The sequence below is a fragment of the Camponotus vicinus genome, unplaced genomic scaffold (assembly GCF_025532165.1).
Source record: "Camponotus vicinus isolate PSW18456_S1 unplaced genomic scaffold, iyCamVici1.0 SCAF_4, whole genome shotgun sequence".
In the NCBI taxonomy this organism is placed as follows: domain Eukaryota; kingdom Metazoa; phylum Arthropoda; class Insecta; order Hymenoptera; family Formicidae; genus Camponotus; species Camponotus vicinus.
Window position 1 is genome coordinate 19,223,538 of NW_028141976.1, and position 19,160 is coordinate 19,242,697.

The 19,160-nt window shown below is 28.4% G+C and overlaps 2 protein-coding genes across 15 annotated transcripts in view; both read left to right on the forward strand.

The window, feature by feature from the left end:
* Positions 1-2,023: 2,023 nt before the first annotated feature.
* LOC145970869 (MAPK regulated corepressor interacting protein 2) lies at positions 2,024-6,094 on the forward strand. 4 transcript variants are annotated; one of them, XR_014438646.1, is made up of 5 exons: positions 2,026-2,282; positions 3,151-3,263; positions 3,356-3,481; positions 3,785-3,923; positions 5,971-6,094. XR_014438646.1 is itself a non-coding variant. In XM_083097900.1 (4 exons), the coding sequence occupies exons 1-4, from the start codon at positions 2,278-2,280 to the stop codon at positions 3,859-3,861; spliced, it is 318 nt and encodes a 105-aa protein (XP_082954026.1). In that variant the 5' UTR covers positions 2,024-2,277; the 3' UTR covers positions 3,862-4,995. The 4 variants fall into 4 exon arrangements, 2 of the variants coding, with proteins under 2 accessions (XP_082954026.1, XP_082954024.1); XR_014438647.1 differs by lacking the exon at positions 5,971-6,094 and adding an exon at positions 4,524-4,995; XM_083097900.1 differs by lacking the exon at positions 5,971-6,094 and having other exon boundaries at positions 2,024-2,282; positions 3,154-3,263; positions 3,785-4,995.
* Nmdar2 (glutamate ionotropic receptor NMDA type subunit 2) overlaps positions 6,019-19,160 on the forward strand; it is a 303,165-nt gene continuing 290,023 nt past the window's right edge. For 9 of the 11 annotated variants that reach the window (XR_014438640.1, XR_014438642.1, XR_014438643.1 and 6 more), the window contains exon 1: positions 6,019-6,142. The gene's annotated coding sequence lies outside the window, so the exon portion shown is untranslated. The remainder of the gene's footprint in view (positions 6,143-19,160) is intronic. The other 2 variants (XM_083097881.1, XM_083097885.1) reach the window with 2 other exon arrangements.

Here is a 19,160-nt window from a genome sequence, read left to right on the forward strand (position 1 = left end):
GATAAATGTTGCGTAATTAATCATCGCTAATCAGGCTTGTCTGGACTATATAAAAATTTTTAGTAAATTTCATATTATACGTATATTTTGGACATTTTCGCGTATTAAATTATTCCATGTAATAAATAAAAATTATTTTGTATTAAGTTTCAAATTATATTTTACATTCACTTTTGTATTAAACTGTATTGAAAGAAAATAAAAATAAAAAAAAATTTTTTCCTCCTCGCATCTCCACCTTAACGGAGGCATTTGTCGGGTGAGGAGGTTTGAGTACTCTAATGAACCTAAGAGCTATGCCGGCAGTAACGTACGCCGATATTCATATAGACTATTTTTATATTTAAAATAATCTTAAGTATGATCTTAGATCGCGTCTTGAGATTCCGTTCAGTTAGTAAAATAGTTGTATTTTCCAACTTACTTAAGACGATCTTAAATATAAGAGTGAATTATGAATGCCGGCCGTAGTTAGATAGGGTTACCCATGCCGGACAGGTCGAAGGGAAAGAGTCTGACTAATGCCTGTTTCTACCAACGTCGTTTAACTTTAATCTTAGCTTAACTCACTCTTTGTCTCCTTCTAACTGTTCTTTTAGAAAGAGACAAAGAATGAGTTAAGCTAAGATTAAGTTAAACGATGTTGGTAGAAACAGGCATAAGAGAGATATCAAAATTATATATATATATGTTATATTAATTATATTAATATTTTTGAATAAAATGAAAGAAAAAGAGACAGTAATTGAAAAAATAGAAAAAAGGCAACTACAGTGATTTGAATATCTCAAACCCTCTCTCCTCCTCTCTCTCTCTCTCTCTCTCTCTCTCTCTCTCTCTCTCTCTCTCTCTGAGTGATTTGAATATCTATACGCAAGAGAACAAATGTCCATAGAAAATATTTCGACGGATTCCATAGGAAGGAATAAGCATGACAAGTGATGGTAATCTTTATGACGTTAACACAAAGGAATACAATAAACCATAATAATCCAAGAATTCGCAGAAGAGAATATATTGAATAGAAATGTATAGTGATTGGAAATGATTAGAAACTAAAAGACAGTATGCATACAACCTATTTATTAATAGTGATACTATTTTGTAATTATATTAAATTTTATAATTTAGTACATTGTATTATATAAAGTACTAAACATAAAAATATTATGCTGGTATGAAAATTATAATAAAAATATATAAAAATAATGTTAGCTATATTAAAATGGAACATATGAATTCTTTATATTTTATATAAAGGAAGAGACTTAAAATATTTTGCAACATCTATATTTTTCGAGTCTTAATTATAAAAACTTCAGAAGAATCAGTGATTTATTAGGTTAATTTGACAAATATTCTATACATGTATTAATAATTAAATTTTTAAATAATTTAAAAAATGATTGATAAATATCAAAGATCAGTTTACTGCTAATTAAGAAAATTTATAGAAATACGGTTAAAAATGTTTTTATCCCACAGCAGGCATTTTGTGTTTTGTAAATAAAAAGATATAAATATGACAATGAATATAGAAAAATATTTATTTCATCTTTGAACATTACACAGTATCTTTCGCGATTGAATAATTTATTTACTATCAATTTACATACATAAGTATCTTGTTATACAGCACTGGTGCGCTACCGGCATTTCGTGCACATAGCACGGAACAAAACCAGAAATTGTGCACATTATATATTACCCTCTGAGAACATTCATGGACATTGGCTTTGTAGTTCATGTCCACGTTTTCAATGTCCATAGAGGGAGTATCGCTTTCAGGGATCACCTAAAAGCAGGCCATGACATCTCTCAGTCTTCTCTCTGGCGGTATAAAACAAGTCTGGGTAAAATCATTCTATAGAAAATGTTAGGATGGTCGTTTTCAGACCTCTCCGCTATTGGATAGAGAATTTCTAGGGTTTAGAAAGTCGTACAATTGTAGCCAATCAGTATGTCCGATAAAGCGTGTCGTATAACAAGTGAAATATATCTACATCAATGCTCAGTGTATCTTTATTATTCTATGGCTGTGTCGCGACTGATTGTTGACAGTCAACTATAGTGTAACTCAGGCTAAGCTACAGCTACAGACAGCTGTGTTTGACATACTGAACATTCTTTTCATTATCAGCGGCACTGGAGCCTCATCCGTCGTACGCGTCTCGACGCAGCCTCGTTCAGGCAGCTGCGTATCCCGACCATCATCACTCACCGCGACAGATCGAGTCGCATCGTCGTAGGAGTGGACAGACCTCAGAAATAGGAAAAATGAGGTATTTATTATCGCGCCAAACCTGGTAAATGTCAAGACCTCTTTTGCATATGCATCTCTACTCCAATCCTCGCCATCATCTGAATTTCACCCAATTTATAATCATTCGAATGACAGCATACGGAAATTCGCGCGATGGCTGCTCAGTGAAACACGGGCGACAGTACGCGAACGAGAACGATAAAGCGCGTCCGCATTTGTCTCTGTCGCCATTTTTCCCGCGCTGACATTTCTACTCGTCAGTTCGCGCCTTGTGTAGCTCTCGCGTAATTTGTAGAATTTGATGAAATTTCGTCGTCGAAAAATTGAAATATTCGGCATTTTCTGTTGTTTTCAATGATAAGACATATTCATTTTTGGATACCGTTTTTTTTTTAATTTAGCACCTAATGTACATCTATTATTATATGTGGAAATCATGTCATGGCTATACATAATTGTTTGGCGGGTTGCATATGTAGCGTTCGAATTGTAACATTTCGAAAATAGCTGGATATATCTTAACAAATATATATTATATACACAAATATATAGAGCCTAAACATGAGCTGTAGTCATGAAAGAGTTTAATTATTATTTGCATGACTTTCATTATATCTATAATATTTAGCAATATCATGTCGCGAAATATTCCAAATTATCGAGTGTATGGCAATTATAAAATGCTAATCTCGATTGTGCTAATTAATATCATCCCTGGATCGGACATAGTAGCCAAAGGCTTCTGTCATATAATATTTTTGCAAGACAATGCATAGCTATAATTAGATTAAATTATATTAATTAGGATTATTTTTTCTTAATATTACATTATAGATGAGAGAATTGTATCTTTGAGACATTTATTTATTGTAATTTTTCATCTGTAGTAGTAGATCGCAAATGACAACAATGAATGGGAAGAGGCCCTCTTCAATATCTTCTAGACATCAGCCAGAGACTCAGTCGCAACATGGTGACTTGATTAATTATATCTGTGATTGTAAGTATATGTATGCAATTTAATTTCATTAAATAATTGTGTGTAAATTGTACAAATATATATTTCTGAAAGAAGTTTATTTTACATTTCAGCTTGGAATTCTGTATCTAGAGAGTTAGATATGTGTCACAATCAATCACATAGTAATTCCTCCAATTATAGAAATGGGGCATCAGTAACATATTACCAAGAACATGAACCAAATCCACATTTAAAAGGTTAATAGCTTTTCTTTCTTAGTTCTATATGAAAATAATAAAAAAATCTTGATGATTTAATTTTTAAATATTTATTTGCTATAATTTCTGCTCTCTTTCTTAATTTATTTATTGAAAGAATTATGCAATAAGAAAGATTAATTTTATTTGTTTGAGATATTTAATTATCTTGTATATTTTTTTTATATATTGCTGTTACTATTATTGCTTTTTATATTGCTTTTCTTTATATAGTAATTTGTTATCTGCTATAGTATGATGTTCCCGATGGATGTGTAGGGTGTATCTTACATCTTTTTACAGATTTTGAACCTTTCAATTTGGAGGCATGGTGGGGGCAGCGTGTTGTGCAAAGTATCACTAGGAACACAAATTCCTAGTGCCAGGCCCAACATGCTGACTATAATCGAACATTCTCAAACAAATATAAGAAACAGAAAAGGTAAATTGAGAGTTAATAAATTCAATCTTTATTTTTATTTGTAAAATTTATTGTAAATTCAAAACTCTCTCTCTCTCTCTCTCTGATAAAATATGATAGCTTAGATATATGTATCTACTTATCTCGAAAATAACTTTGAAATCTTTTGATAAAGGAAAGAGGGGAAATAATACGAAAAATAATTGACGAACTTAGCAAAAATTAGAGCATACAAGAAGTAAAAAGAAATATATAATAATACAGTAGCATAGAGAGACATATATTGCTAAGTGATTTGAAATATGACGAAACATTCCCCTTATCTTCAATTGTATTTCAAATATTAACCTTTTCTCTTGATTTTTTCTTACAAGCATATTAAAGAGGGATTAGGGAAATATAAAACTTTTTCTTGTTTGTAATATTGTCTTTATAAAACTCGAGAGGGATATTTAATAATTAAGAATATTATACCAAACTCTATTTATTTATTAGCGACCATTAAATAACGCGCGATATATGTTTATATATAATTATAATACATAATTTACTATGATATTATATTTTTATTATTATTTAAAGAGAGATACAATAATTATATATATATATACATATTTACAGTTTTTATCTTCTTGCAATGTTGGGCGATATAAATCTGTTGCTCAATGATGCACAAAGCATTTACGAAATGCTCAACCTTGTTTATAATAAAAATTACATAGCAAATTTTAGGAGTTGTATCTTTTTAGAATATACACGTAAATATACTTTTACACATATTGCATTTCACATTTCCAAGATTTTTCACTCTTACGTCCATAAAGTGACTGCACTTTAACTAAATAGCTAAATATATGAAATGATATATGAAAAATGAAGTGTTTTTCACTTATCGAAGGAAATTTTATTAATATGTGAAGGATAGGAGATATCGCACTTGAAATTAATGATTATAATATGGAATAGCATGATAATTACTGCGACTTTAAATAATGTATGTATATGTATATCTATGCATGTATAGCTATCATATAAGTTTAATCACAGATAATGTTTCTAATGACAAAACAATAATGAATAATGTCTTTACATACATGCGAATATTTCTTTTATTCTCTATTTCCACATTTATCCACATCCTATTTCATATAAATATCGTTTCATATAAAAGAGAGAGAGAAAAATATTTCGCCAAATTTACATTTTTATATATCTGGGAAATGTAGAAATTGCTAGTGTCTTCTTGGTATGATAACTATCGCCAGCTCGGTATATCTCACATTCCATTCGTGAAATGTCACGCGAATAGTTTCCATATCCGGTAGCCCAATGCACTCGAAGAATTCATCGTTTCCTAGGAATTTCGTATACCTTGTTGTATAGAATTGTCTGAATTGAATATCAATCGATCACAAATTTGTTATAGATTCTCATATTAAACATTACATTAAGGATATTAATCTTTTTAGTGAGAAAATTATTAATATTTTATTATGAAAATATATAAAATCCGATTATACTCAAAGTACTTTAAAATTTTATGCATACCGAAATAACAAACATTACATAAATTTTTGAAAATTGGAATGATAGGAGAAATGCCTTCTACTTTTTATATTTTCTCTTTTCTGTTAATATATCGAATATAAATAAATATGAAAAAGGACAAATATAAAATGTCCAGCATTTTATAATAATTAAATCAGCTGTGTTAATTAATATGTAGAATAATTACAGTTTTTATTGTGTATATCTAATAATGGGTGTCATATATAGCTTGAAATTGCGCGCGCATGCGCGTCCGCCATATTTGTGTGGTAATCGTGACCCGCGCCAATTCACGCCACACCACTGTTGCCAGAATGGATACGCTGGCAACAGCAAATTATTTCGCATAGAGTATAGCTCGGCGTTCCTGGAACAGTCGTGAGTCGAGGAACGTCGAGCTATACTCTATGTGAAATAATTTGCTGTTGCCAGCGTATCCATTCTGGCATCACTGCGCCACGCTTGTCCGTTACGAAAGTATAATCGTTCTGTGTTTTTCATGTTGTTTGCTGATCAAAAGTGAGTTGTGCGTACGTTAAACTATCGGTCATTGCACGGAGAAGGTTGTGTGTGAGAGAGAATAATTAAATATACTAAAGATCACGATTCTTCTGAAAAACGATCTTCGTGTTGTGCGTCGTAGATGACTTCCTGAAAAGGTACATTTCGATACGGTTAATTTGCAGTCGTTGGTGAGTGAATTTATCTATTTTACTTATAATTAATTGTTTAATTATCTGTAATGGCATAATATGTTTGCACGTATAATTGGTTTATTTTTTGACAATATGTGGTGTATTTTTATATACGTATAATTATCTATTTTAATTATTCATGATGTGATGCAATTTCATTAATAGTGTTTTAAAGAATAGTTTCAATATATTTTTTTTTAATTATAAATAATAAAAAATACAATACTTTTGGTTTTTTGATGTTAAAATTGATCACTATTTATTAAAAAAAAGTTACGTTATACATGTGTATATGTACACATTTAGATTATTCATATAACACGCATATAAGTAAACATATATGTGTGAATAAAATTTGCGAAGATGACTTACGATAGTTTTATGTCAAATGTACTTTCGTTTAAAAGTGCTATTCTTTTTATGATTATGCATCCATAACTATTAAAATGCAATTCTTGCCGAAGTAACAGAACGTAGATATATACGTGCACATATATTTTTTTTTACTAGAAACCTAAGTTGACGAATATGTTGCAATTTGATAAATATGTTTATATATATGCAATTTTATATGTTTATGTGTATGTGCGCATATCGAGTAAATTACAGCGTATATTCATCGATTTAAATTTCAAATAATATTTCCATTTTATATAAGTATTTTTAAAACGATCCCAATTGAGCAAAATTAATCGTTATCTTATGTGATGCTAATGAATTTAAAATAAAAAAATATTAGATATTTAAATATATTATAAATATATTTATAAATATTTTATTTCCTTCATATTTTAAATTGTAATTTAAAATATGAAAGAAATAAAAAATATTTATATATTTATATCCGATTTTTCGCAAACATCTGATATCGTAAAGGAAGTTAGTAAACGATATTGCATGACTAAACTTTTCCATTGGAATCGCTAGAGTATTGTGTGACTGCACCTTCCCGATCATGACATTTTCGCCTCAGGTTTGTCCGACAAAAACGTCAGAGTTTGAAATGGAAACCTCGGGGACAAGTACGGGGTGTGTACATATATACATACGAAATCGTTCTATCGAATTGCAGTCGAAAATTATATCAATTTGATCGAATTTGATCGTCCCAAAGAAGTAACGGTACCACTGTATGCCCAATAGTATTTTTTTTTGCTCTTTTAGGAAAAAGAGCGAAAAATGTTTTCCCGTATAAACGTCTTTCATGAATAGCACCTTAGAAATCGTTTTCAGAGCATAAAATATTGTGCACATTTTTAATTTTTTCGATCAATTTATTAAATGAATTTTTATAGGGGATAATTTTACAAATATTATAAATATTATAAAACAAATATTATAAAAAATATTATAAAAAAATAAATATTTTAAAAAATAAATATATAGGATATATTATGCACTCGGATCTTTTATAATTTTTCTTTTACACTTTTAATTTGTATTTATAATTAAATTGCAATTTATTATACTTTCTCGTTAAATTTATACGAAAATTATTATATTTTTTCATTAAAAATTATAATTTAAAATACAAAATTTTATATTAAAAAGTATGCTTTAAATTAAAATTATTATTGTTTTAAATATTTGTTGCAACTTTACAAAACAAAATATTTTTTTAGAAGATTGTTTCTCAATTCTGTTAACTTCACTATTACATGTAAAGTGTATCAGAGATTTCTCAAATTATTTTTGAATAAATTTTCAAGTTTGGTCAAATTTTGCAAGATTGTAAAATTTTCATATTTATGAAAATCTTTTTTTACAAAATAATGTAGGATATATTTCAATATCAGTTTTCAGAAAATTTAAAATTTGAAAGTTTTATTTTTGTCAAAATATATGCAACATATTTTTGTTTTAAAAATATGTACACTTCTATATATTATATATTGTTCACTCTTTTCACATTCATTTTTACATAATTAATAATTTTTTAATATATCAAAAATCTAAGAAGGCTTTCTTCGCTTTTTTATTGTTAAATTTTTAAAGTAATTGGCATAAAAAAAATTATAAAGGTTAAAATTAAACAAATACAGAATCATTTTACAAAAAAGCTTTTTGTCTTTTTGTTTAAATAAAAAAATTGTTTTATTTGATATTATTGTTATATTTAGAAGATAATTAAAATATGTTTTATTAATAACCTCGGTATAATCATAAGACAAACGAATTATTTATTATAAAGAAACTTATTTATTGTTATTATGTAGCATTTTCTATGCATTAAACAAAAAACATAAAAAATAAAACAAAGCAAGTATATTATTTTAGTTATTATTTTATTTTATTAGTATTATTTTTCGATATATTTAAAATGTTCTCTTTTTTCCCTATAAAAATAAAACAAAGCAAGTATATTATTTTAGTTATTATTTTATTTTATTAGTATTATTTTCCGATATATTTAAAATGTTCTCTTTTTTCTTTTTTTCAATGTTATTTTTATTCGAACATTTGATGCAATAAAGATCGCGATGTCAGGCAAAAGAAGCTTAAGCTGTAATAATCTGAGACTCGTAAAACTTTCGCATTAACTTAAGGGCCTAGGCATATTTTTTTCATTGTTTCATGATAACATTATAAAGACGCTTAAAATAAAAAATTTGTGTATATTTATTGCCGCCAAAGTGAGAATATAAAATTTTCTTAATTTTTTCAAAATATATCTCTGCGATATGAAATTATATACACGCAGTTATTATTTATAATGAAAAAGACAATAAAAATATCGAGAGACACACATAAATAATTATTTACCTACTTGTAGATTAAAACAGAAGAGTTTCACATTGTGCTTCAAGTATGCAAATAGATAATAAAGCAGAAATTATTCTAATTTTTAATAAGAAACACTTCATTATTTTTATGTCGAATGCATTTATTAATAACTAAATAACGTGAATATGATTTCTTTGAACTTTTCCATTAATCGTGATTGTTCGCAAATTTTATCGGTTACTTGTCAAAGATAAACGAGATATTAAACATGACGGCGTCTCGCTGACGCAATCGTTATGCTTTATTTTTCATCCGTGCTTTACGCCCGACCGTTTTATGCCTCGTACGGCAAGATTTTATTTAGAAAATTACGGTCACAATCTACAATCTCTTTGTGATCCTAAGATTAGACCTTTAATATTTTGTCATCTGTCGATTTTTGCTTTTTATATCATTCAAGTAGAAAAAAGATATAAAAAACGGGGTCGCAATCTCGATAGCTAGATGCATGTAGCATCCATCCGAATTATCGACAAATATAGCAGAAAATTATTATCTATTAATAGCGTCATTGATATCCAGGATTTTTTGCATTTGTTGAATATGAATAATAGAGAATTCTCGTGTTAATTTTCGGAAGTAGTAGAAATTTGATCTCTATTCGAAATTGCGAGCCGATGCTACAACTCACATTTAATTGTTTGAAAAAAAATATTTCCTCAAAGGGACAGTTGTGCATTGTGTGCGATAGAACGTTCGTTCCGAAAAACATACTGAAGCCGTTACTAGATCAAATGCATATTAATTAGAGAGTACTCTTTGAGCAACGCTGTATTGCGCTTGAAAGTTACAATGCGAGTTTATTCGAAGTTCGCCTATTGCGCTATGTCGGGAAAGGTTAATAGAAAATGTATTAGATGAAATTCTCGTAATTTCATTGTTCATGAATAGGAGAGATAAGATGAACGTAATTAAATACGATGAAATATAAATACAGTACGATATTACGAGATTTGTGTGTGAAAAAACTTATAGAAATTGATATTTGTAATTTAAGATACTTTTTCTTTTTCAAAATTTTATATACATAGATGTGAATGTATTTTGTAATTTTATTTTGTAATTTTTTGTAATTTAAAACTTGTTCAAACTTTTTTATTTGAAAAGAATTTAGTAATTGTGAAACTTATGACACACAAATATATATAATTATATATATCTTGTATTAAATTATTATATTGCATTAAAGTAATACAATATACAAATATTGCATTAAATTAAAATAATTATTTTACAAATTATTAAGTAACAAATTAGAGATTAATGTTATAAATTTTTATATAATTTTCATACATTATATAATAAACATACAATTTAATATGTAATAGTATTGTAATGTAATGCAATAACATTAAATTTTTAAATTTTAATTTTTTTGATTAGTTAAGTTCAAAATCATTAGTTAAAATAAATTCAGATATCTCATGCTCGAAATTTTATTAACTACTAACTTCTTATATATAAAAATACTACGTACTAACTTCTTATATTTAAAAATATATAATTTATATGTTTCTTTTCTTGATTCTTAATAAATTTCTCAATAATAATCGTTTATCTTCACTATCATTTTAAATGAAAATAATATCATTTTAATTATTTTTATTCCTCTCGCGTTTCATAATTATATAATGTTCTGTATACATATAAGTTAATTCTATATATATAAGTTGATTTTTATTTTCTTTCTATAAAGTGTGTATAAGTTTTTCTGAGAAATTATACCGGAAATTACCAGAAATTTTATTCTCAAGGGAAAAAAGTTTCACTATAAAAAACTGTGTAAAACATGCCTATTAAATTTATGCCTAAGAGGATTAAATTTATCCTATTGTTGTTACGCATATTTAAACTGATAGGATCTGTGTAATAAGATCGGAAAAGAATATCTCTTGGCATTGCTTGGTGCATGTTCGAAAATGTTTTCAATAAATAATCTGCATATATTTTATATTCGTTTTATATTTTTTCAAGTTACTTTCTAAATTTTTTTCGTATTAGAAATTTGAAAAACTATCTCGAACATGTTACATTAAGTGTATATAAATTTATGTCATGATATCAAAATAATTATTTTTGTGGCCTTCTATAAGAAAGACAAATTTTTTTAATATAAAAGATCTTTTTTAGGCTGTTATATTGTTTATTTCCTTTTCAGGATGTGAATATATATATTCATAGAAAAAAATTTGCGGTAAAATTTTCAGACAATTGACATTTTTAAAGGAAATATTACTATACACATATTGTAAGAGAATATTAATCTTACAATTTTTTAATTTTATATCATATTTAAATATATTATTTTATATCATATATAAATATTTTATATTATATATAATATATTATATTCTGTATTTATATTATATTATATTCTGTACTTGCACACATTATACCCACATATATTTTATATTTTATTATTATTTATATTCTCCTTTTTTCTATTTGTTTTAACAATTGCATATAATATAAGTATAAACTAACAAACAATCCTAATTATGGAATAATATCGACACACTGCGTATAATAGCTAAATAACAAAATTCATGCATGGTAATAACCTCTGTTACCATTATTACCTAGATATCCGACATATAACCGCGAAGCAGTAAATGACGACGTATGTATAATATGTTTAGTTTATAATCATATGGAAATTCATGACCGGCCTCCATTATACAAGATGTGTAATGGTATTCGTGATCTCTAATGTTCTGTGTAACTCTTTAGTAGTCAGCACTGCGTTTACTCTGTACGATGTTATCATAGGGTTCAATATCGCAATCGAACCGATTTACATATTTGCGGTTATTTCCCTATTTCGCGTTACTTGATTCTTACAATGATACGTACATGAACATGCCACAGAATTTTGTGGTAAAGAGAAAGGAGAGGGAGAAAGAGAGAGAGAACTGTTTGACGATAACGTTTACAAATGTGCGGAGAACATTGTTGGACAGTGATGAAAATGTTATAACGTGGCGCTCTCTCGACAACTTGCAGGGATCGATAGTGTAAAATGGGCCGTAACACGGTTGCCTTTTGTATGAAAAACTTTTGTTCACACGAAAATGGACGATACTCTCACAATCAGTTAGAAATCACTAGAAAGGTAATAAAGTGATCCGTTAGTTTACTTAGATTGAACATAACGTTTTACGTATGCAGAAAAAAAGATTAGATCTTTTTTATCCAATTATAATTTTGATTTTAATCTTACCTTTGATAATAGAATTATTTTTACCATACGTAAAGCTATTCGAGGACAGTAATAAAGAAATGAGAGAAATAATTAAATTTAAAAAATACAAAATAGAAATTTTTTTATGTTATCAATACATTAAGATTTTAAATATAACTACAATGAAAAAAGTCTTGTGGCGTCGAGGCGCTACACACACACACATATACACACAATGGAAGTTAATCGAATTACAATAAATTAGCGCGTAAAGTAAATTTACTCTACCAGAGATAGAACATCGCATCGATTGTAAAGTGCGATCTTTTTATCACGTTCCAAAGTTAATTGGCTTGTTTGAACTCGCGCACATGTAGCATGTCCGGTGTCCACTATTAATTTACGTACTCTTTTGTAATTAATCCCGCCATGTGTATGCATATACAGATATAGCTGCGTTTAAAACGTATTGATAAACGACTCCGTAACAAACATCGTAATACTGACAAATCGCTTATGAAATCGGTATTGCATCTCGAATTAAATTGTTAATATTCATATTATCATCACGAGGAATAGACTTAATTGCGAATCTGTATATTGCATAGTGTTCGACAAAAATTTGAGCTATTGCTACGAAACTAAAATATTTCTGTAATCGCCCACGAAATATTTCGCGCTGTAAATTTAAGACGGATTTATGCTTTGTTGATTTATTTTCAGCTGTATAAAATATTTTTCGATATAAGAAATTTCGATAAATTTTCATTTACGATAAACGCCAAGGCAGTTGAATTTATGACGACGGATATGCCTTCTTGATACATTATTCGTTTTCAAGTTATATTGAATGCTTTTTGAAAAAAATTAATATAACTTTAACGCATAAAATATCTTTTTTCATTTTATTATATCTTTTTTAACTTTGATGTGCAAATATTTGAATTGCAATATATTTTGAAATTTTTTATGTAGCATCTTTCTTTTTTTAAATATTAAATGTTATGTAACGAGAAAATAATTATTATTAAAAAAATGTTAGTTTAATCTTTCGTTTTACAGAACTTTTATACACACACACACACACACACACATTGTATATATATATATATATATATATATATATATATATATATATATATATATAGGTTTTTATTTTATTTCGAGGGAGATACAGATAAATTATTCGTATTATTAAACTGTTCAGCTTAATCTTTATTAAGCGCCTAATTTAATGGTAGCTCATAATATGAATTATTGTAACTGTGATTACTATAGTTTATTGCGGATGATTAATGTGTATCTAGCATTCAATAATAATTTATTAAATGAATAGGTATAATAAAGATTAATACACAGTAACAAATTCGTTATATTGCGTGTACACACACACACGCGCGCGCGCGCGCGCACACACACACACACACACACACACACACACACACACAATAAATAACACATATATAATTATATATATATATTTATATGGTTATATATATATATATATATATATATGGTTATATATATATATTTTGTGTGTGTGTGTGTGTGTAATAAAATGTATTAATAACATAGTCTTCTTGAATTAATTTAAAACATTTATTCTAGCTATTTGAAATTAAAATCCATTTTCCAGATGGATTTACAGTGTGACAATGCACCATGTCCAAAGCGTTGTTCTCTATCCATTTTGAATAGCTAATACCATTTATTTTACATATGTAATTAATTCATATATCAATAAACAAATTAATTCAGCGGCACGAACATTATAGTCCATGATTTTGAGAGTCCGTAGAGCTCTTAATCATAATAATCTCTCTGAAGTATAGACTGCGTGCGCGCGCAAGTAGTTCATGAACGTATGTAGACAGATTTTTCACTACGCCAATAGTAGAGATATGCGTTTGCGTGACGCATCCGTGGCTTATCTCAGTCGCGGTAAATTAATTCGTTGACGTTACGCCATGATGCGTATACATCAGAGATGACTCTAAACTAAATCAAGTTGAGCTTGAAATAGGTCACGCGTATTGCAAAAAGAGATATGCAGAATACGTGAAAAAAAATTTACAAAACACAGTAAACTGTTGAATGAGTTATCCTGTGTGATAGTTTATCCTGTGAATAGGTGGATATTTTTTGATGGATGTAACATTTTGTTACCAGTTTTTTATTATAAAGCTGTTTTTAATATATTGAAAAGTATAATATTTGAAAGTGTAGAAATTGATTTGAAGTATTGAAAAGTATATTAAAATGATTTTTTTTAAATTAGTTGTAGCCACACACGTGTAGATAATAATCTATTAATATAATTCGTAAAATCTGCCACTAAACAGCAAGATTAAATTTTTAAGTCGGAAGTTAAGTACAAATCCAATAATTGCGGACGTGAAGCGGTTAAGGTACAGCAAACATCTGAATTACCACAAATACAATCGTTTACTATTTGCGGATTATGATACGCGACTCGCGGGTCCGCTAATTTGTATGGAAATTTCCAACCGTCAAGTAAAATACGTGTGACATAGTTATCCAGCGTTACAATATCAAATTATTCACTTCATGTAACGTTGAATTTGCTGTCGCCGACACAACGGCTACTCGTGTTGTACGCGACAGTGCGTATGAATGTATCATTTAAAGGCAGTTTACCAATCATTGATCGCTTTTATATAATGGTAATCGAGATACTGATTGTATTCATTCACTTCAATAGTTATATATGTCAGTCCGCAATTGTATGTCTCATTCATACAAACAGTTGTATGTTTCATTCATATCTGAAAAAAATACATGCATTTATAAACAAGCATTATTTTCAAATATTTTTTCATTCATATAGATATTTTAAAATGTTGTTTTTTAAAATGTTTGATTTTTTAAAACAAATTACCATTTTATAATATTTAATTTCTCCAAACTGCAAGTAATTACTATTATTTTGTAAGGCTTTTTTCGCAATTTCATTAAAATTGACTCATTATTTATTAATTACAGGAGAATTGAGAATACAATACAATAAATTGTCTTTTATTATAATTAAATATTGCATAATTTCTTAATATACATCTACAATTATTTTATCATTATTATTATTCAAGCACTACCGTAAACCGGTATATTAAACTTGGATCAACACAAATTTAAAAATTAACCGCTATAAATTAAAATAATGAATCATATTCTCCGACAAGTTTGACTTTTTATTGAGCAGTGCTTTCGTATTACGCGAGAATAGAATAGGCGAAGTATTTACCAAACTTTCTGAAAGTCGAAAATGTGGCACGACGGACAATGGCGAAAGAAGGAGAAAGTATGTAAGGACGTGCTTAAAACTTTTGGATAAAGCAGCGACTTTCGACAAACTCTTATATTAGGTGAGGGGGGTCCCACTTATATCCGTGATGTTATATTACTGCATCGCTAATTCAGATTCTAACATTATAAAATCGATATTTTGGATTTAATAAAATTTTAATAAATTCAAAGCGATGTTACAATTTTTACGCGATTATACAAATATAATTTCTGTGATCACATTTTCTTTCTTGATAATAAATTAGTTGAAAACAATTCATTTCCGCGCAGATACTGTTCCATTTTATGTAATGAAAATTAATATAGTACGGAATACGATAAATTAGTTATAATATTTATCGGTGAACATTAAATGAATATTATAACACTGTATTTAATTATTGTAGCATTAAATTAGCGGAGTATACAAATAAGAGACCGTTTATCATGATATCTCTTGATTAAAAATCTGAAAAGCAATGCCACTCATTCGACTTTATTTTAAAGTAATTAATCATGATTTATCTTTTGCCGTTGGAATAATATCGATTAATTAAAGATCAAAGAAAACGGTTGCTAATTAAAAATGACTTTGTAATATTCTGTTGCTGTCGAGCACTATATGAAGAAAATGAAAGAAAGAAAAAATACTCTTCTTTCTCTCTAGAAACCGGATATTAATATTATCTAACATAGAAATCGCGAAAACATTTTTAATGACTCGTGATAGGATTTTTTTTTAATGAAAAAATTTATTACTCTGCTGTCATCGTTCACATAACACATATACACACAATAAAAAATTTAATTCTAATATAAAACGTTTATAAAAATCGGAATAATTAGTTAAATTTGTAAACGGGATTATATCGTTCTTTAGATAAAAAATTCTTGTTTTTTTTGCTTATTAAAGTATTAAATGAATAGAAGGAATTCGCAGGATTTGGAGGAAATAATCGTTTGTAGTTATACCGAGACAGCCACGCCATTCACAAAGCGGTTTTGTGAGATGGACATTGTATTCGTCGAACAATCGGAAGCTTTAAAGAAGCCGTTGCGAGTAACGCAAAGTAATTCGTGCGGAATAGATTGTCACAACTTTGCTGTCGTATCGACTGCTACGAATTCCTGTCGGGCGTTGTTACAACAGGGAACAATTATAGTCTTACGCGAGGAAGTTCAAGGATCCTTAGAAGTCGAGCGAATTGCAGCATTCTCGAGATAACATTGCTCCCGGTATTGTTATATCAAAGGTTTTCCACCATATGGACGCGTGACATGTTAGTGAAATATGTATTCACATAAAGCATACTTAAAAAAAAATATATGCACGAGGAAAGTCTTGTCACATTACATGTCAGCACAAAAGAAAATATAGCCCTTTTGCCTCCAAAATAAATAAAAAATTTTATTTTTTTGTCAGAAAATGCATGTTTATGAAATAATTAGTATTTTCTTGATATGAATAATTTATATGAATAATTTAATAATAATAATAATTTAATAATAATAATAATAATTTAATTTTTAAAAGAATTTTGAATAAAAATTTATCGAATGTGTACAAGAGAGAAAAACGTAGAATTTAATTTACCGTTACAATGAAAAGTAAACTTAAAAAAACTGAGAAATTAATTATTGGACATGGATTTGCGTGTATTTATTTGACTCTGTATTTTTATAATTATATACTTTGTGTTTATAAATATTTATTTCTTTTAACATGTTAGTATGCAACAATCTAATTTCATGACATATTCATGAGACATTCGTTATTGCGTTTCACATCACGAAGTGTGTCGGAATTCACTGTTGGTGGAGATTAAGTCTTCTAGATCTATATCGAGCTCTCAAAGCAAACAGTGAGCTAGAATGGAGTTCGCGAGAAGGTCGACTGCTCATCGTGTTAATTGATACAAAGTTACCTGAACGAAGCGCGAATAACACGCTAGAATCGAGTCGTCTCGGACTCTCACGAATCTTTGAAGTACGTGTCTTCACACGTCGAAACGAATGGATGAAATGAAAATGGTGGGTCGCAATAAACGAAAATAAACTATTAATAAAGAATCAACACTAAAAGTGTCTTTCAAGGATCAGACAGGAATTTGTGTTACTTGAGTCGAAATTGAAAGTATGAAGCGGGATATAAAGATGCAGTTAAGGAAATCTTTTTGAATTGCACAAACTTTCTAGATCTTGATGTGTTGGATCATGAAATTTTCTACCCACTTCTTTTAAAATTGATTTTGGTAGTGAAAGCAATTGATGGCTGCTTCAAAATATATATGATTACGAATAATTATATTTTCTAAACATAAGATGAAAATTTGATTCATTTTCTGATTTGAAAGCCCTGAAAATTTCCTGATCTTTCCTTTATATATATATATATATATATATATTCGATGTAAAAAATTATAAAAATAAGATAGCCAAAAATTGGACATATATAGTTTATAAGTAAGATAGCCAGAAATTGAATAGTTTATAAGATATTTTATACTTTAACATAATTTTATGTAAATTTATAAAAATTATGAAATTCTTATAAAATATTCCCTTTTCAATTATTTTATCTCAGTACCTTTTGTCGAATACTGCAAGGAATCAATTTATATAAAAAAACAAAGGTGAGGATTTGATTATAAAAAATTGAGTCGGATGTATGCTGAAATATGAAATGGTGAAGTGATGGCTGCGTTCAACAGTAAAAGCTGCTTTGCAACTGTTGTAAAATTTGTGAATCTGATTAGCGTATATGCTCTTAGATTCAGTCAAAATTAAAAGTATACGCCAATCAGATTCACGAACTTTACAACAATTGCAAAGCAGCTTTTCCTGTTGAACGCAGCCATTAATGATCCTTGCCTCTTGTATATCCTACAACTCGATATCATCTGCACAACGAATGATACGAGCAGTTCAGAGATACGAAGCCTATGTAATGTAATATTGACCATGTAATATTTTCAAACACACACACACACACACAATACATACATAATATCACGTTAACTTTGAATTAATGCAAAATAGAATCATCGAACAATGATTTTTCTCTTACTACACTCGTCTTGCAAAAAAATTGTCGGTCATAATTTAGCGCAAAAAATGATAGAAGCATTTGAAGTGCTCGGAATGTAGTACGTAGTATAGTAAAATCACAATCACGAAAGGGAAACGAGGATGTATTTGATGTTCAATATTTCGATCCTACATTTGATACATTTCCGGCCGATCCCGCTGACCACAATTGGATTTCTCAGGGATTTCCAGGGCGAGTCAAATATCCGTTTGTTCGGCACATCCTCCATCGCTTTCACAATCCTATCCTTTCTTTTTCTTCCTCTTTTTTCCCGTTTTTCTCGCATACGACGAGAAATGTATGCTTGATCTACCGACTAATCGAGATTAATGGGAATTGTGGGTTACATCCGTTTACTGGTATATATGTAGATCCATCTTTCGACATGTTGAAAATGTACGCAATTATCACCAGAGCTGATGTTAATTTATGTTTCTTCTTTACAGGAAAATACGTAGAGAAAAATTACACGATATGACAAATTTCATAATATTTTTTTTCCGGGTCGAAAATAAAAAGCAGAAATGTAGAAATGTAGCGGTATTTTTTTCTTCTTTTTGTGCTTTGTATTGTATTTACACAAAATAATACAAAATTAATAAATAATATAGCAGATATATTAAAATAAATAAACCGTTATTTTCTTCTCATTTGAAATT

Bases quoted from the DNA above. Each gene is read 5' to 3' on its own strand.
- LOC145970869 (XM_083097898.1), top strand. The intron at 3,264-3,355 runs GTAAGTATATGT...TTTACATTTCAG, and splicing joins GATTAATTATATCTGTGATT to CTTGGAATTCTGTATCTAGA. The intron at 3,482-3,784 runs GTTAATAGCTTT...ATCTTTTTACAG, and splicing joins ACCAAATCCACATTTAAAAG to ATTTTGAACCTTTCAATTTG.